Source organism: Pteropus medius, unplaced genomic scaffold (genome assembly GCF_902729225.1).
Source record: "Pteropus medius unplaced genomic scaffold, Ma_sr-lr_union100, whole genome shotgun sequence".
NCBI lineage: Eukaryota > Metazoa > Chordata > Mammalia > Chiroptera > Pteropodidae > Pteropus > Pteropus medius.
The window spans coordinates 2,130,524-2,150,850 of NW_024352148.1; the positions used below are offsets into that span (position 1 = coordinate 2,130,524).

Genomic DNA, 20,327 nt, shown 5'->3' on the forward strand with positions numbered 1-20,327 from the left:
TCTCATATGCTGATTGGCCTTTGGAACATCCCGTTTGGTGAAATACCTGTGTTTTTCTCTATTGGGTTGTCTGCTTTTACTAGTGATTTCTAGAAATTCTTTATGTATTCTTATTCTATGTATTTGTCGGTTACGTGTGCTGCAAATACTTTCCTCAGTTGTGGGGGTTGACTTTTCATCCTCCTAATGGCATATTTTGATGGACAAAATATACTTAATTTTAATGTAGTCCAATTTATCTTTTTCTCCTTTATGGTCAACTTTTTGTATCTTTTTAAAGACATCTTTGTATGCCACGAGATTATGAAAATACGTTCCTACATGCCTAAAATGTAGGAATCTGGGATCCATCTGGGATTGACGTTTGTGTAAGTGTGAGAGAGGAGTCAAGATACTTCTTTTCTCCATAAAACTATCTAACTGGCTCCAAGTATTGAAAAGACCGCCCCGGCGGCCATATATGTGTGGGCTCTGCTCTGGAACTCTCCGGTCAGCTGGAGCTATCCATTGGATGTATTTGTCTCCATCAAACTTAGTTACTGTGACTTTGATTAATGTTACTATCACCTAGTGTAAGTCCTCCAAGTGTGTTCGTCTTATTCGAGATTGCCTTGGCAGTTCTTGCCCCTTTGAATTGTCATATAAATTTTGGAATCAGCTTACCAATATCTACAAAGAAGCTGACTAAAATTTTTATTGAGACTGCATTAAATCTATAAATCCATGTGGGGAGAATCGCAATCTTAAATACTGACTCTTCTAGTCTTTTAGCGTATTCAGGTGGTTACACCTGATAAAACTTTATTTAAATTAATTCCTTGGGTGTTTGTTGTTGTTGTTGTTGTTGTTGCAATAGTAAATGGTGTCTTTTTCTATTTTCCATTTCTTTGTTGATAGTCTGTAAAAATACATTTGATTTTGTGCATTGACCTTATATCCAGCAACCTGGCTACACTGACTTATTAATTCTATAGTTTATCTGTAGATTCTTTCGAATTTTCTACCGATACAATAATGTAATTTTTGAATAGTGAAACTGTTTCTTCCTGCATGAGTCTATTGAATTTCATTTCCATCCCTCGCCTATTGCACTAGCTCCAGTACAACGTTAAATAAAAGTGGGAAATCATTCAGCAGCTTCCTGCCTGTTCTCGGGGAGAATTCCTTTAACAGACTGTTCTGTAGCTACTCTTTATTAGCTTAAGGAAGCTTCCGTCTATTCCTAGGTTGCTAAGAGTGTATGATAAATGGATGCTTAATGAACTTTGTGGTTAAACTATTTATCTGTTGTCTCTCTTCTCTCACTAAAACGAATATTCCGTAAAGACGTTGCTGTTGTAACAGCAGCAACTAGAACAGTATCTATTGAAAAAATGAACTGATGAACAGACGAGTGAGTAGAAGTAAAATCCCCTTTATTGTAACTAGTAGTATTTACATAGAACAAGGTCAGTGATAAAATCTGACCATGTTGTGTTGTAAAAGGAACTCACTCTAAATATTAAGTATAATTAAAGTTTTCTTCCCCAAACGTAAGATGAAACATAAGCAAACACTCCTTCCTGACAACTCAATGTTTGGCCAATACCAGATGCCACAAAACGACACTCGCCTGCCACAATCCTTCCTTTTTCCTTCCAAAAGGTTTGTCCTTTTGCCTTACGTGGGCACTTCCCACGGCTCACAGTCTGAACGTCCTGTCTCTACGCCAGGGAGAGTAGAACACGGGAGGAAGCTAAGGACACGGTTGGGAGAGGTCTTGTCCACTGTATCTGATATGAAAGCTTCTGCAAACTGTAGCGGAGGTCGGCTAACTCAAACCAGTCAAACCATGTTTCGGTGAGAACAGATAGAAAATGTAATACTCTGAATCTTTCAAAAATTTGACATGGTAAAGCTTAATTGAATTACATTGTCTCCCTTTCTAAAGGAGTAATTCCTTTTTCTATTAAACATTCTATTTTGTTCGGTCTTGAAGGGAAGGAGGAAAATAGCACTGCTGTAATAGTAAGGCTTTATTCCAGGAGAGGGCTTCTTCTCGTTTGACTTATTTTAGTTTGTGAAGGGTTTGTGCATTTCGTGAGAAATAAAGAGATGAAGGAAGTTAAAATCATAGCTCCCTTTTAGTGAACAACACCATATGCTAAGGACTTCGCTGAACACTTTTTCATTGGCTCCGAGGAGTGAAAGAATATGTTATACTGATTTCCAGATAAGAACATAGAATCTTCGAGGGGTCCACGGAAGTATATAGCTGGTTAAGTTAAAAAAAGGAAAAAAAAAAAGAAAAAGTCTTAACTTTAGGCGCATCAGAGCCTAAGTCTAAAAACTGGATCTTTATTGTGTAATTAGCAATCCTTAATTAGAGAAGCCGAAGGGCCAAACATGCCTTCTCCTTCCCTCGAGGTTCCTCAGGCTTGAATATTTCCCCCAGATCACTGAGAAACAACAGCGTTCGCAAATTCTCATTGTACCTTAGAATTATTTAACAACGTGCATTCGTACGGGCTGGTCTTATTCTCGAGCTCCACGTTCGGTCAGTGCACGGCATAGTTAAGGGTCCGGAACTTGGAGTTGCTTAATCTGGGTTGAATTCAGGTTCTGAATTCAGGTTCTGTCTCGACATTTCCAATGACTTGGGACAAATTCCTTCGCCTCTCTAAATATCAATTTCCTGGTCTATATAGTTAGCGGCGGCCCTTACCTCACAGGGTTGTAGCGAGAATTAAATTTGAGATGATGCTTGTAAAACGGTGCAATGCTTGACAAAAGGCTAAAGTCTCAGTTAATGATGGTTTTTCGTATGATATCAGAGTAGGAAATACAGCAGATGAAATACTAAAGAGACAATTTATTTAGACACGTAATAAGTAATAGTTTGCAATCACTTTCTAACGTTTCAGCACAGTTTTATAACGACTTAAGAAATGACACGTAAAATTGAGAAATCTGACTTCCAGTTCCTCCCTCTGCCTCCAGTTCAGAAGGAGGTGGGCCAAGTGGGAGGAGAAAGCAGGGCCCAGGCCAGGACAGGCTGGCCACGGACAGCTGTGTCTCAGCTGCCTTCTGTCGTGATGTCTAAAGTAACAAGCCACCGCCTTTTTTTCTCAACATCATTCATTCTGATGTAAAACATCCCCAACCGAGGATTAAAGGAAATAGTTTTAAAGGAAAAAGGAATGGCACACGATTGTGCCGGCTATGAATTTACATAAATCTGTCAAAGGAAACACATCATTTGTCTAACTCCTGCACTATTTAAATGCATGAATATTTTAATAGCGGATCTCGCCATGATATTCAAGAAGCGACAACAAATGCCTGAGCTGTCTTTCCAAAGAGCCCTGAGATCTGCTGCTCCATGCTGATAAAGGAACTTTGGGGAGAGGCCAACTAGACAAACGAAGAACGAGATGAGAAGAAAGAGGCGGACAGAGACGAGATATAGGGCCCAGGCCCTGGGACAGACGAGCAGGGGGAGGGATGGCTCTTCATGAACTAGGAAAGCTCAGCCCATTCTCCCAGGGGAGCTGGAAGTCAGGGACGAGCTGCTGCTGGACACCGCTCCCCCCCCTCACTGTGGGAAAGGGAAGCTGGACGGGGAGCTAACTGCGGTCTCAGCTGGCGTGCTGTCCTAAGGACACGCGTGTGGGCGACGCAGGAGGAGAGCACCCGGACGGACACAGACATATTGAATTGCGGCGAAACCAGATGACATCATCCTTGTGTCAAAAAAAGAAAAAAAGAAGAAAGAAAAAGAAAAGGCACGTATTTAAAAGTGTTGCCAGTTAGACGCAGCGAACCCTTCCTTGCCAGGGCCACCTTATTTACCCCCTAAGAGGTAGCAGCGCCAAGACCTGCCCGCGGCCGGGGTGGCAGGTCCAACGCCGGGACTCCGTCTTCCCTGTCTACGGCCATCACTCAGAAGCCCCCGGAGCGCTCGATGCTGGTGACCCATGAAGCAGGCACATCAGTTAATGCATGGCTTGGTCAGTTCTTAAATACGATGTCCCCTCTGTCACGTAACGCTCAGGGGATACCCTCCCCCCACCACGCAGCAGTACAATGAAAAAAAAAAACCAACGCTAAAGGAGACTCGCAAGAGACACGGAGGACAGGAGCAGGGACCTCAGGAGGGAGGCAGGCGGGCGTTCCGGATTCCCCGCTATGTGTCGGGCTGTGTAGACGCTCCCTCCCGAAAAGAACACAGGTGACGTCCAGTTTTGCCCGCACGGACAGCAACCCCACAGGGGTGGGGTGACTTGGCCACAATGGCAGAGCTCCCATGCGCGGAGCGTACGAGGGAACTGAGAACTGCCTCCCCCGTCTCCACCTGTGCCCTGTGCCGTAGTCACGTGTCCCTGGCGGAGGGGAACAACCGCGGGCAATGAGGCTTAGACTTAGAGATGCCCTTTCCGAGGAAGGGGGCGCCCCGCGCCAGCGAGCAGGTGCGCAGGCAGTGGGCCCAGGGTGCTGGCTGCAGGGCGGCCCTGACTCTCCGCCCGGCACGGGCCGCGCCCCGCACCCTGACCCCGGTTGGTCGCTTCGCTGCCCGGCACACCCCGGGACCGGCTCTCCTCCCGCCCACGGGCTCTGCCCTCCTCCCCACGGGCGGTTCACCAGGAGGGCGGCAGTCACAGCGCCCCGGGCAGCACCCGGCCCCCAGCTTTGCTGCGGGGCCCTGAGGGACAGCCAGTCCCCGCAGGATTGCCAGAAGCCACACGGAGGGGACGTCCCGCGAAGGCCCGGAGCCTTCTGCGGCCAGCGTCACGGCTGATGCGGCGGTGTGGCTGCATCGTTTCGTGACGATGATGGTCACTGATGTGCCAGGACCATGATGAGACACCTGGCACTGCTCCCTTTCCAAGCGTCACCGAAGAGACGGGGCCTGGGGAGGTCGGAGAGAGACCACCCCGAACCCCACAAAGAAGAGCACCTCGCGGGACCCCGCACACAGCTGACCGCGAATAGCTGCTTCTCAGACACAAGGAGGAGCGCAAATCGATTCTGGGATGACTTTGCTGGGACTGCTGTGTCACGGCCCGTGTCAGACTACCCGGGGCTGAGCCCAGCACGCGCGTCCTGACCCCGAGCCTCGGCTACACCTCCCGCTCCCCCCTCACAAACGACGGGTTGCACAAAGGCGCGGAAGAGTCCGAGCGTCCCAGGCATGGTTCTGTATCTCCATCACGCAGTGCTTCATATCCACGTCTCGTGTTTAAAAACTTCCAAAAGGGTTTTTGTCACAGTCTCTGATGCTCCCCAAGTAACAGACTTTTTTCTTTGCTACATTTCATGTTCAAAGCCTTCCATGTATCTAAGATCCTATAAATGGTGTATTCTAAATACATTTATGGATTCGTGAGACTATGTAATTAGACAGATGATAGATAGATGATAGACAGATGAGAAAGACAGACAGACGGATGATAAGTGATAGACAGATGATCGATACATAGATTCATAGACAGACAGACAGATGATAGATGATAGATAGATGATAGATACATAGATACATAATAGATACATAATAGATTCATAGACAGACAGACAGACACAGATGACCGACAGAGGATCTGTAACTGCGATTAACGGAGTCATCTCGCCCCCCGCCCCCCAAGGAACCGAAGAGGAGGACGAAGGCGACGACCTCCTGCTGCGGTCCGTGGACCAGTTCTGGTGGTTCCCGCACATGTGGAGCCACATGCAGCCCCACCTCTTCCGCAACGAGTCGTCGCTGGTGGAGCAGATGGTCCTCAACAAAAAATTCGCCTTGGTAAGTCACTGACTTCGAATATCACGTTGAACTAGTGCATACGGATGGCAGAAACACCCGGCTTTTATCTTGAGAAACTTGGGGGCTCCCGGTGTGTCGGCTCCTTTTAAGCAGACTTTTCTACGTGGTCACGAGGACAGCCTTTCAGGGTGTGACTTTCACGTCCGTATTGGATGCCTGAGGGGTCAGATGTGAGGGGAGCTTCGCAAGACACTCGCAAGAGAGTAACAGGACATGGGGTCAGAGGTCACAAAGTGCGGCCCCTGCCCAGGAGGAGCTCCCTGCTTCCCGAGATGCTCCTTGACCGAACGCCAAACTGCACAGGCATAAAACCCACACTTCAGGGAAGGAAGGGTCCCCGGGAGCAGCCCGGAAAATGTTCTTGTGGCAACAAGGTTTTAGGTCCTGTGAGGTGAGAACGAGGTTAGGGGTCAGGAAGAACGGGGTGAAGGGACACTGAGCAGGAAAAGAGCAGGGGGAGGCCAGGGTGTGGGCGCGAGGGAGCAGCTCGGTCCGCGGAGGCCGTGGGACGGGAAGGGCCCCTCTCAAAGCCGCCGCAGACACACGCCGCAGGGACGTAGCGATGGCTCCACGGAAGCGAGGGGCGGCGTTTCACACTCAAGGGGTCCCGCCCCGGACGGAGAGTTACAGCGAAGGTTCTAGTGAGTCCGGCACGCGGGGACACGTGCGTGTGATCGGCGGCAATGAGGCACGGAGACTGACATGCCGGCAGAGCGTGTGCTGTGTGGCGGGCCGGGGGGAGGTCTTCGTTTCCATGAATCATCCTAATGGGAACACACGTGGAGGGCACCAGACGGCAGCTCCTCCCTGGGCAGGGAGCACCTTGCGGCCAGAACCACATTCTGAGCGTCGCGGTGCCTCGGCCCCAGCTCACGAAGGAGCTCGACGAGTGTTTACAGTAAAAATGGCCCCGGCAGCAGAAATTACCACTTAAAAAGCAACTGAAATGTGATTTGTTTTTATTATAGTATTTTTTTATTTTGCAAAAATAAAAAACTGATACTGCAATGTTCATAGACTAAGTTAATAAATACAAACCCATCAAACTGTATTTCTAGGTAAATCCTACTAATGGTAGACTTAGCCCAGTGTACAAGATAAATTAAAATACACAACGCTGATTAATTTGGAAGTGATTTTGAAAAATTCTAAAATATAATGGCTCCCTTGACAGAGAATGTTCTGCTAGACATTTGAAATCCTGACCCCATAGCTAGGAATGACTGATTCGAAGTAGAATCTGCTCGATTTTGAGCACCCATCCCCCTCCCCCCCGCCACACACGCCTTTCCTAACCGCATGGCACCTAAGCCCTGAAGACGTGCTGCTTCGTCGCCTGCTGGCCCCAGCATACTTTCACCCCGCACGGACACAGGGAGATGCGGCTGTACGTCCGTGGAAGCTAGAGGAAGTGTCCCGTCCCCTCGGCTGGCCACCAGGCCCGGTAACTGTCAGCTTGAGCTTTACATAACACCCGTATCGGGGAATGGCGTTCTACGTGACCACTAAAGCCAAGGTGTTTGGGGAGCTGGCCCACAGGATACCCTGCTCAAACTCAGGAAAAGGTTAGAATTTATAAAACGTATTGCGTTTTTCTTGAGGCTGTAGAAAGCCATACGCTTTCTGGGTGGCATCAGAGCCCACGCCAACCGTTCACGCCCACCTGCTCCCCGATGTAGACAGGCAGGTGCGAGGGCGCCTTTGCCACGCACCGATATTTTGTCAAGAAGGTGAGGATGACAGTTCCCTCCTTGCCGATACCGTGAAAAAGCGTGGACGGTGTTTGCTAACTCCCGTGAGACAGAGCCCCCACTTCCCCCCACCGCCGCCCCAGACTACACCCGGGAAGAGCAGACAGCACAGCACGTAAAAGTGGCCACACGCTGCCACGACGTGTGACACAGGACGCTAGAAGCCCTCTCGATGCTGCGGACGTAAACTCCGTCGCCGTCAGCGGCCGGAGACCGCCGATATTAGCAGCGTCCGTCAGTGAGAGAGGATGTGGAGGAGAAACGTGCGTGGCAGTTTCTTCCCGAATCCGGGCCGGAGAGAAAGGAGCTTGTGGAAGAAGAAAAGCAGTAAAGAAAGTACCGGGGAAGCGTGAGCTGAGAAGTCCGGAGGGAGGTTCTCGTGTTTGTTGCTCGTTGCTGTTTTGGTGGCCTTCGAAAAAGTAGCTCATTAAGCCAGATAGGGTGAAAGACACAACACTGAAGATGACGTCCCCTGAAGACGGAACATCGTCTAGAATAACAGCATTCAGTCATTCCTGGGATGAATGAGTCAGTACTTGGATGAATGCGTGCCACGATTGCGTTTATACTTAAAACAACTATAAATACTTGCAAGCACACATAGGAAGAACAGACATGCACTTTTGTTAAGCAATCTCAACTGAAAAGCATCGCGAGTGGAATATAATTCGAAATTGCAATTTGGTCATTGTCAACCTCCCAACTCAAGCGCCAAGCAGAGGACATTTCTGAGGAGTGCCATTCCTGACTACGGGCTGTCAACCCAGATTACCGTCCCTGAGGCAGCAGAGAAAAGTCAGAAAGGATCTTTAGAAACCAGACGAGCGTCCTCTTTCGCGCATAACCTGAAACGGGACGGGCTGACTTTCGCGTCAGGAGAGGACAGACGTGAACAAAGACGGACTCCAGGAGCCATCCCTCCGCGCCAGCGCGCGTGAAGGAGCACACACACGTGAAGCATCGGGAACAGCGACCAGCCCGCCACACTCGGTAGATGGCAGCTGTTGTTTTCATTGTCATTATATTCGGTATCACAAAACTGCCATCCTTACTTTTTGCCTAGGCTTCTGGGGTGTTTAGAGCGATCGATAAGGGGAACAGAAATCTTCAAGTTTAAAAGCTTATTTTGTAAAAGGGATGACATGCAGTTTACGCGATTTCCACTCGTTTTCTAAGCATGTGTTAACTCTTTCACTTCCCGTTAAGGCATTTGGGTTGCAGAGCTGCTTTGCTGCCAGGTTTAAAGAGGTAATGAGAAAAAATCAAGGGTTTTCGCTCTTTTTTTTTTTTTTTACGTATTCTGTATTATTTCCTTTACTCCTTACGACAACCCTGAATCGTGGGTATATTTTCACACTATGGAGAAGAATATCGAAAATCAGGCAAACACGTGATCATAAAGCTCACGAGCGGCAGAGTTAAGACCAGAAATCCAGGTCTACAACGGCACAACTGGGGCCCCGGGCTTCCCCATCGCCCCCCGGCCCGTGCAGACCTCCCTTCCGCCCGGCGGGCCTGGGGACGCAGGGGACCGGGATTCGGAGGCGCGGCTCCCCGGGCAGCTGCCCCCCGACGTCGAGAGGCCCCCGCGCTAGGCGGAGTCTCTCTATGCTGGGAGAGGGCGCCGACCCGAACCCGAGGGGCTCGCTCGTGACCGAATGCCACGCGTCACGTGCAGACACGGAGGCTGCCGTAAGTCAGCGGACACTGTCCGGAGGAGGTCCTGGCCCGCACCAGTAACCGAGGTAACGCCGAGTTTCTGAAGTGGGCGACGGCCGTGTCGCTCCAGCAGCCCGGGGGTCCGGATCAAAGAACGAGCGTGAGTGTCTCCCAGGGGAGGGACCGAAGGGACAGGCCAGGAAGCAGGGGGCTCGTGCGAGCAGCGGGCTGTTCAGACAGGACGGGGGGCCATCGATGTCCGATGAGGGAGTCGGGGAGAGGACACCCGAAGTGCCTTTCCGACCAGGAGAACCGAGACTGTGACGTCGACCCCCGCGGTCCGGGCCGCCTCGAGTCCTACAGACAGACACCTGCCACTGTCACGGAGTTCAGCAAACACGGCTGACCCGCTACCTGGGCGCGAATGTGGGCATCTGCCGCACGGGGGACTTGAGGTCCGTTTCTGAGAGCGCCGTCTGATTGCTCACTGCGACAGGTCGAGCGAGTCCTTGAAGCAGACCTGCCCTTGATGATTACGACCTTCAGGAAATGCGGCTTTAGGCGGGGATTAGAGAATGTTTTTGGTTGTGTACTACGGGCTAATTCAGGTACGAAAATGAAACTTCGACGGGATATTTTTGAAAGGCACCGTTTCTGAGGCAAGGGTTAATTGTAACATTGATTACTGACCTACAACGCAGTTTGAAATATCTATTGTACAGCCCGAAAATTTGGACAAAATTCCGTTTAAGAAGTAAAATAACGTATTGCATTTAAACCTCAAAAAAAAAAAAACAACCAAAAAAACAAATCAGTGGTATAGATACTCTCAGCGGAAAAATTGGATCCAGATTTTGGCTAGTCGTGGCAGTTTAATTTTTCATGATAAAATAATCAGCACACAACTCGCTGCCTGCATCGGCGATGCTTATGCCGTGACAGGCGATGCTTATGCCGTGACAGGCGACGCCGTGACGACCAGCAGCTCCTGACCCCGGAACCGCGCGTCTCGCGGGGTCACACTTTTTGATTGCGTCACCCTCGTCCTTTCAAATAGTGTCCCCCCGCCCCCCAACTCCTTCCAAGTTCAGTGGAACCCGCCGATTTACATTAGCTCGAGTGTCTGCTGCCAAGTGTGCAACTCCTTAGTTTAGTGAGCACATTTACTTTTCTAATATGGAAATAAAGACTATAGTATCAAAATGTAATTTAAAATTACATGGAAAGACTTGCTGGCATAAGGAATATATGATAATCTTTTAATTAGTTTGCTTGCCATCTAAGGAAGGAATGAATTCTATTATTTTTACTTCGGTGAAGCACTTTATAAAATGGCACATTAGATTTTTCATTTTATTGCTATTGAAAACAAAGTATAATTCTAGCGATCCTAATAGAAACGGAGCCCAAAGCAGGAAGCAGGAAACCCACTCTGAGCTGCTAAACCACTTCTGGGGTGACCCGAGCAGCGCGGCTGAAGGAAGACACCAGCCATCACGCTCAGCAGATGACCGACACGGTGCCGTCTATAATTTGGTCCCTAAAAAGGACAGCTGAATGGACTTGCTAGGGTGAGGTAGAGGACTAAGGGATATGTAATCAGGGCTAATATTCAACTTAAAAGTACCGGTGCTGCCAGTTACTACAGCTTTGAACCGTGTCCATAACACTATCCTCGCCCCCACTGCCACCCCAGACCCTGCCCCACGATGTCCCAAACATCCCATCTCCTTGGCAACAACGGGGGCCTGGCTCGCTCTCCAGCATCCAGCTGCAGCTCCACCGCGGGCACGCTTCTGCCGGATCGGCGGCGTGGGTTGCTGGCCGGTGAGTATGCTGAGCATCGCCCCTGATACGATCAGCCCGTCTCGTGATTTAGAAGGGACTGGAGCCGGCGTACTCAGACAGGAAGTCGTAGGAGAGAAGGCACAATCCAGCACGTTCGGGCAGAGATCTTCCAGCCTCGTAAGTGTGTGCTTGGAGTGGTGACTGACACCTCGATGTTCGTTAGATGAAAACATAAATAATATTTCTCTCGGTTCTTAAGGTTTTATCGCTAGTGTTTTCAAACGCAGGTTTCCTTATTACTCAGGTATGGTGAGGCAAAACGACCAGGAGACAGCTGCCGTTGAAACGATGGCACGTTACTGACCCTTCTCGAGAGGACAGAGCACAGCACAGCACGCACGGCCGCCCAGGGAAGCGCGCGAGTCGGTCAGGAGACGGGGCGAGGGGAGAACGTGGCCAGAGCCTTCGCTGTGCTTCCTGCAGGCGGGGCGCGAGGAGGCGGGCCGAGTGGGCTCGGGCCTGGCCTCGGACTGGCTGAGGTTTGCACAGCCTCCGTGGGTGCCGAGGCCTGGGCTGCTTCTGGTTGTCTGGTGCCTGGGCCCGGGGCCATGAGGGCAGTGAGATAGCCTTGTCCAGAGCCCAGTAAAGGAGGTGGTGGAGGCGGGGCCTCTGAGCGGGCTGGTCTGCCTCGGCACGACACGCTTGCTGTCTCTAGGAGCTGGAGCCCTGGCAGGGGCAAGTCTCTCCAGGACCCACGAGGCCCCCAAAGCATCCGAATACGGACGACAGAAAGCATGACTAATACAGTTAGACGTGCCTCTCTGCAAGACAGGCTCTTCTGAGCCTGGAAGACATTGAAATAACTTAGTTTATTATAGTTTATAACTTAGCTTATGTCTTTTTTATCAATTGTATGTTTAGGCCATCACAAGTATTTTTGAAAAATCATTCTCTCGGGCAGAGAAAGCAGAAGCAGAAGAGAGATTGGTTATTTCTACTTTTTTCTCTATCATCAGTTAAAGTATTTCAAACCCGCAGCCCAAACTGTGAACGTAGGATAATGTTCCTTGTTCACCTTTGATTAGAGTCATTTTCAATTAGCAATTGATGGAAAGTAACCTCATTCTGAGACTTAGCCTCCTTCGCGTTAGTCTTATACCGTTATCGATTGTTCCGTTTTGTTAGTTGGGTTTTGTCCTTGGTCAAACCCCAAAGCCTGTGTAACCAGCACGATCTGTGTAACTGAACACTGGCAAACTATCGATACTGTTATTGATTGCTGTTACCAGAACCTCGTAGTCAGAAGGTTGCTATTTCCCTGAAGAGATACATGTTTAAACAAATTCAGAATATAAAAATCTGGCTTTTTACAATGCTTTCCTTTTAAATAGCTCTCTATGTGATTTGTGTAATTTCTAGTGTTTGTGCCACCAACACCACGAGCTTTAACTGTCCCGGCAGCTGATACGAATACCAGCAGGTATGCGGTAGTTAAAACCAAGGTCAATATCGGCTTTTCTATTCTTTCAGAAATAGTAAACTTTGGTTAAAATTAGTACTACACAGACTTAAAGATTCCTAGTCTTTGTTAACCTTGTATATTATCAGAAAGATTGTTTTTGCAAGTCCTTTGGGAACGAGAGCCTGTCCCTGAATTGTCCAAAGCTTCATAACCTCTCAGGGACTCCAGAGGTTCATATGAAACCCATGCTTCAGACTCCGAAACGAAACCCTCCAATTGCTCCGTTGTGTCTTAGGGTGATTTTATTTTCAGTTACTTCGCTATAGCAGAAAAAAGTAAAGCTTCACAAATTCATTTTCTTTTCTTTTTTAATTTCTACAAACTCCTTCATGCATTTACTCGAAGAAACTGTAGAAATTCAAAAAAAAATCGAGCCGGCCTGCGTGAAGCACAGGTGCTCACACCGTCCTCTTGCGTCTCCTTAGCAAGGCACACCCTTCTGTGACGCACGCCGACCGCGGTGTGTCTGCCAAGGACACGCTCCGCACAGAGGTCACGGCACCGCAGACGCTCCGCACAGAGGTCACGGCACCGCAGACGCTCCGCGGGGAGCTGAGAGACGGGACAGCAGGCTCTGTTCATCGGAGACTGCCCTGAATCTCACTCCATAATCATTAGGGAAGACTAGCCCTAATCCATCACTCTCCCCCAGGCAAAGTTTTCTTGGCGGTTACACGTGAAAGTGAAGGTTGAGGCTACGGGAGCATTCCTTCTGGAACCTTCTCGGCACCGGTACCCAGTTTTTAACCTTTGTTTCCGGATGGTCCATGCGTTTGCGTACGACGTTCCCCGAAGCTCCTCAGATGGCTCAGCCGTTCCCTTGGGGGTTACCTGATGGAGAGGCGTGGTGTGGAGCAAGGCCAGCCCAGTTCTTTACTACATGACAGCTGCCAACAGAGGTGACTTTAAACTCTGAAACCAAATCTATTAAAAACCCTGCGATCATCACAGCAGAGTCTTCACATATCAGCAAACAAATTTATACGATGAATTAAAGATAACTTTGTAAAAAAAAAAAAAAACTAGAAAAAAATTTTGTGGCCAAATCTATGAATATTAACCAAGTTTATGTAAATATGCCAATCCCATTTTAGAAGGTTATTACTTCCTTAAATATATAAGAGGAAAATTGTACACGTTAACTTAAGCTTAGATCACAAATTTAAAATAGTACATTTATATTTAGCATCTGAATATATCACTTCTAAAACCACAAAGATTATGTCAAAGAAACACAAAATTTTAAATCTAACCTTACAATGTACACAACCCCTTTATTTCACAATTGAAAAAAAAAAGAAGTGGAAAACCAGATTCTTGTACTAAGGTGATTATTTCTTTCAAGATCTTTCATTTCAAGCCATACCGGAGATACCTCTGACCATAGGAACAGATTCTAATATTTACACTGACAGCTTTCTGTACCAAACTAATTCCCTCACCACGAGATAAATCCTGACACGCCTGGTGTCGACTCCGGAAAAGGAGTCACATTGTGACACACTGCACCAGCACGCAGCACGGGGCTGGAAAGCCTCGTGTTTCTTTGGTGTTAAAAGCTAGAAAGAAAGAAAAGGAATGTATATACCTTGGTCCCCAAATATTTGGGAACATTCCAATACACGGAACTGTGTCTGCGGGGACACCTTTCCCCTACGCGGTGTGCCCAAGACGGAGCTGAGCCCCTGCGGGCATCTGAGAGACCGTGAGCTTTCCACCAGCAACATTTCTTACAAATTTGGAGACACTTGAACTTTAGAGTGTAGCTCTTATCATTGTGAATTTCATCCTTGTTCCTTCCGATAACCTCTAAAAAATCGTTAACCTGTAATTGTTGATTTTTTTTCTTTAAATTCCCGTGGTTGCAAATCATTTTCTTTCATCTGATCCGTTGTCACCGCTCCCCTATTCTTAAGCCAACTGAGAGGAAAACTTCACTGATGACCTAACGCAAAGAATGTGCTGGCAAATGACTTTTAGCTGAAAAAAACGGCTTTAGTTTGAGTTTTTAAAAACCAGTTTAAAAAAGCAACGAGATATTTCAATTCGAGTTGTAGTGAAATTCTACATGCTATAATAACGGCATAGATAAAATGACTTCTGCCAAGATGCAGGTGAGATGAGGCACGTCAAACTTTCGCTCACGCCCGTCAGATACCAGGTCCGGTCGCTCCCGTCTGGGAGCACACGGTCCTCGTCCTCAGGGCCGCGACGTGGCGGCCCCGCTTCCAGCCCCCTCGACTACCCCTGACCGCACGGAGCTGTCCGCGTCGGTGGGGTCGACAGGACAGGGGGAAAGGGGCTTTCCCGTGTGGGCGGGGAGGGAGGTGTGCAGGTGCAGCAAAGACATGAGGGAATCATCGGGGACTGGGGTGGCGAGGATGGACGGTGACAGGAGATGGCACCAAATTTTGCGGGCCCCGTCTTTATGCCGTGTGAGAGTCTGACGGACACTTGGGTGCTGACGAGTCTTTGGCAACCCACCCCCCGAGTTCGGGCGCTGGTGCACGTCCTTCCCCTCCTGTTAGGGCTCGGATTAGAAAACAGCACAAGCGCTGCCTCTGCCACTTGTCGCCAAGGCTCCCCTTCGGTCACGCCACACTCCTTCACGCGACCCCTTCACACGCACTCTTCATCATCATTTAATTTCTTCACGTAAGACTTTCATATAAGACTCTTCGTCAGGTAAAATTCTTCGGCTGAAAGCACCTCGGTTGACGTGCACTCCTTTTCATGCCGCGACTTCTACGTTCAATACGCCATGTTTTCGATTGTGGGTTTGTGTTGAACCTGCCCTTCAGAGTGAAGAGACCCACGACTAATTCCCAGGAAGCTCTATGGCTGGAGCTTTGGAGGACTATAAAGCAACTGACAAATACAGATAGAAAAATATCATTCAGGAGAAAAAACACGTCTCCTGCGAAAGCTATGAGTGTTCTTTTCATCAAAGTCACGTTTCCTCTTTTAGGCCAAAGAGACTGTGTCAGGATTGATGGACCATCTCGAATGAAGAACGGCCATCATGATCCAGAGGTGTCCCAGCTCCTCTCCAAAATACTCCAGATGACACGTAGGGTTGTTTTTGGAATTTACAGGACCAAGTGAATAGAAGAAAGTAAGAGAGAGAGAGAGAGAGAGAGAGAGAGAGAGTGTGTGTGTGTGTGTGTGTGTGTGTGTGTGTGTGTGAGATTTTGGAATTAAACTAGACTCATCGTAACGTACAAAAGCTTGACTTCAAGTCAACACAATTTCCAGATGACGTGGCTCTTTCAGTACCTTCTACTTTCACTATGACCAGAGCTCTGACTTCAAAGAAAATCGCCCGATGAAAGGTCACCAGGACAGGGGTCAGTGTCTGGTGCCGGTCCACACGCCGCGGGACCAAGAGAAACGTGGCGGACTCGGTGGAAACCGGGCAGCCGGCAAAGTGCACCGCCGTCCGCGGGTCTAGAGGTGTCGAATGCGTTCTGTCCCTCTAAAGAACATCGGTGTCATTTAGCGGGGAGCAGTGAGCGTTGTCTGCAGCAAGTGTTTGCCATCGCGAGACGAGGAGGGTAGGGGCCCTGTCAGGACGCACTGAACGCAGGCTCTCGCACATTATTCATTAGGGTCACGAGTCCTGTCGCACACGGTGTGTCGACGCCGACACTCGTGAAACGGCTTCCGGCCTTCATGAAGTCTGAACGGTTAGTTCCCACTCTCCCTGTACCACGTGACTGAGTTAAGAACGGGTTTAAACGAGAGTGTTCCGGAAACGCTCGAGGATCCCGGGGTCAAACGAGGACGGGTCAGCCCCACCCCCACCCCGCCCCGCACCCCGCACTCACCGACTCTGCTTGGCCCTAGGAGCACGGGATCCCCACGGACTCGGGCTACGCGGTGGCCCCGCACCACTCCGGCGTCTACCCCGTGCACGGCCCGCTCTACGGGGCCTGGAAGAAGGTGTGGGACGTCGGCATCACCAGCACCGAGGAGTACCCGCACCTGAAGCCCGCCAGACACCGGAGGGGCTTCATCCACAAGAACATCATGGTGAGCTCACCCCGGGGGGCACGGGGGCGAAGGGAAAGCGCGTTCGCCGTGTCTAAGCAGGGGGTGTTTCATTAAGGCCACTTCCTTTCAACCTTCGAATGTAGCTTAAAACCGTTTTTTTTCAATTGACGCTACGGCTGTTAGGTGGGCACGGATGTTGAAACGTGAAGGAAACAGCGCATCTAACTTGCAGACAGTCACAGAAGCCACTGTTTCCTCAGAAAGTTATTTAGTAGCCACGCTGCCCACCTACGAGCCCAGCAGTGTCCCTCTCTTTACCACGTGGACCGTTCACAGCAGGAAGCCACGTGCGAAGTCCTCACGATCTTTATCTGATCACAAGATGGAGTACGGAGGAGGGGTGATGTTAATTAAATCACTTAGAGCCACTGTCCATTCTCTCCAAAGCCTCTCTGTTGTGCTTTGTTTATCACACTGGTGACAAATGCACATTATCAAGATGTGTCGTTATTTAGTGCTGTGTGAGACTTCCCAGAGTAAGCAATTACATCCTAACTGTTCCCCAGACCAAAACCTCCAGAGTACTGGTGAGGCTGGGCCTGGGCCTCCCGACCTGGACCCCCACTCACACGGGGAGGGACCCGGAGCACTGCGTGCCGAAGCGCTGCCCCCTGGTCAGACTGTCGAGACGGACGTCTGCCCTCGAGAACGAGGTGTATGAGGTGTGACTGGCTTCTTCTCAGACATTCTTCCCATGTCTGCAAAAATTACAGAATGGATGATGAACGACATGTAACTTAGATCAACTCCCATCTTGACTTTCCCTCAAGAAAAACTGCTACAGACACTAGATGGGGACATAATGGCCACATCCCACCCCAGTCTGCCCTCCTGTTCACTGAAAATGAGCCCGCTGTCCTCGGCTTCCTGCAGCCGACACAGACTCCGTCCGGCCCAGGAGGCCCACGGCACGCGCCGTGTCCTCGCCTCTTTCCCCTCCGGTCTTGACCCCCGTCCGGTCCTGCACCGCGTGTAACTCATGTGCAGCCCCGGTGCGTGGAGCTCGGCTGCTGCCTCGGGCCTCAGCCTTCCTCCTGGAACACGCCCTGTGACTCGCCAGGGACAGGAAAGCCACTTCCAGGCGTTCGCACCCAGCCGTGTTACCACCGGGACTCTGCCTGGCCCGGCGGCGGAGGCTCTGGGCAGACGCCAGGCCTCTGGGCAGTGACACTGCAGAGCCGGACCGTCGGTGCCCGCTTCCCGAGCGAGCGCCTCGGCGGAGCCCCCATTCGCCCTGCCGCGGCCTCCCAGCTCGTCCCCGCCGGGGGTCCCAGAGGCTCTCGTGGGCCGTCGCTCCAGGCTGAGGTTAGCTTAAGGGCGCTGCCATCAGGTCCCACTGGCCAAGGTTCGTGTTGGCCACTGCTTTCACGCCACCTCCCAGATGTTGTCGGCAGCGGCGACATGCCTTCCAGGGCCATCGTGGTCCCCGAGGCTGGAGTGGAGTGACGGCCCCTGCCCACCCGGGTCTGGAGAACACTCTCCTTCCTTCTCTGTCACAGAGCGTGCCTCCGGGAACGTGGTCGGTGCCCTGCGGCGTTGGGGGCAGGGAGCAAGGCGATGGAACACGACCCTGTCCACGCCGGCAACCTCCCCAGCCTCCGGGGTGTCCGCGGACGGCCCCAAGGCTCACGGTGACTCCCTCTCAGCCGGGGGGGGGCCTCCCCAGAGTCGCAGGGTGAAGTAAAGCCTGGTGCGCCCTCCCCCACGTCTAAACTCGAGTCATTCGAGAAATGGACAAAACTCAAATTTCCCTTCTCTCCCGTCTCCATTCTGCGTGGATGGAGGCGGCGAGGCCGTCAGGTCCCGGAGGCGGCTCTGCGCGCTTCAGGCCGAAGCTAGAAGTGCTTCGGGGTCAGGCCTGCCCTTTCAGCATGCGACGCTCGCCCGGGCTTGCACAGAGCTTCGAACGAGTGTTTGTTAAATAAGGGAATGAATGGCACATAAAGCTTCAGTTTCCAGGACAGCGCATCTCCACGAATTGTTAGGGACTACATTTAATATCGCCGCCCTTAACTCTCATTGAGTTTGTGCATCGCATCACGAGAACGCGTAATGCTCTTCTACATTCACATCATCGGAGCTGATGCTCTGCAGCTAAACGGAAGTTCTTTTAATGATTTCATCAGGATAAAATAGCTTCTAAGGATATAACTTTTACCAACTTACCAAAATAAATAAACTATATAAAATCTTGATTTACATAGCAGTGTATGATATATCGATTGAGCTGAGAGTTACGTTTTATAAGAAAACTTTCCAAGGACCAGATTAAAAGTTATTTTAATACGCGTTCGAATTAAAGAAAAAGAAATGGTATATTTGTAGAGGGCTGCAAAGCCTGAGACGTCCTGCACAGGTGACATTTTGAAAACACTTACTGAACCAAATGTGCTTTAAGAAACCAGGCCGAGAAAACAAAGATGGATTTGCTTCGGACAATAAATAAGCAGGAGACCAGCCTGCGTAAGGCTGTGTTGAACGGGTCACGCTCCAAGGCATGCTCACGAATCTCCTGCTGCTTCAAGTGCATAGTGACAAGCTCAGGCCACAAGGAAGTCACGATACGAGATCCAGCTAAAGGGCACACGTCTCACACGGATCCCGTCCACACCTTCCTTATAATTGCTCTGGTATTTTACCAGGCAAGCTGCAAGACTCTCTTTGAAAAAAAAAAAGTCCTGTCACTAATGTATAATTGTGCCAAATGATGATCTTCAAGTACAGGATGAAAAAAAAAAGGATGGAAAGAAGACTTTTTACTAAGTGACCTTTTATCATTTCGTTTGGCATACTTTTGAAAAATGACTGACCAAGTGCCTCAGACTCTGAATCTGGGGCAGTCTCCACAGCCTGCTGCATCCCGTTCAGACCAGAGCACATGCTGTGATGGGCGTCTCAAATATTGGCTCTAATTTAAAATGTCATTTCCTAAGAATGACAATAAGTTCATCATTGGCTTGATTTTCTAATGCATGTGTTGAAGTCGGCAAAAAAGATCATTCTAAAGCGTTTGCCTGCTAGAATCACAGTGTGGCACCCAGAACTCTAATATTTTAAAGCTTCCTTTTTCCTTTTATTTTCTTTTATTTTTTATTTCTTAAGATGCTGGAACATACTAGGCTTCATAATAGAAGGACTGATTTGGAGATTTAAAAATAGATAAGTGGCTAAAATAATTCAAAGTCTATCTTAGTTTTAAAAGATTTCTTCCACTTTCTCTTTAGTATTCCTGCTATACTGATGTCATCCTGGCTCTCCCAGATTGTGGAGGATTTTCTGAGCTTTAGTTAAGAACTGAATAATGATACCAGCTTGCGCACCATCATCCAAGAGAGAGGAGGGAAGAAAGCTAAGTTTCGACACATTAATTGGTTAAAAGGAACTTTTTCCTGACTTGCTCATTCTTCCTTCAGGTTCTCCCAAGGCAAACCTGTGGGCTTTTCACTCACACGATTTTCTACAAAGAATACCCGGGGGGCCCGAAAGAGCTGGACAGCAGCATCCAGGGAGGGGAGCTTTTCTTCACTGTGGTCCTCAACCCCGTGAGTACTCAACCCCGTGAGTACCTCGAGCCCCTCTCCAGACACTCAGTGAAAGGGCAAAGGGCGGGTGGGAATCACCCGGACAAGGAGCGGGCTCTGGCACTCGGGAGCCAAGACGGCACGAGGTTCCAGCTCGACGACAGCATCAACGCTGGGTGGGACCGCGTGTGGCGGGGGTGGTGGCACAGTCACCGTAACATGGGCACTGGCGGGGG

General features: G+C 49.7%; 1 protein-coding gene across 1 annotated transcript in view; it reads left to right on the plus strand.

Annotated features, from left to right (window-relative positions):
* LOC120589342 (bifunctional heparan sulfate N-deacetylase/N-sulfotransferase 3-like) overlaps positions 1-20,327 on the plus strand; it is a 90,719-nt gene that overhangs the window by 25,775 nt on the left and 44,617 nt on the right. Inside the window, exons 4-6 of the mRNA XM_039846905.1 lie at positions 5,622-5,776; positions 16,364-16,549; positions 19,984-20,112. Of these exons, the coding sequence (XP_039702839.1) occupies positions 5,622-5,776; positions 16,364-16,549; positions 19,984-20,112 (470 nt within the window). The remainder of the gene's footprint in view (positions 1-5,621; positions 5,777-16,363; positions 16,550-19,983; positions 20,113-20,327) is intronic.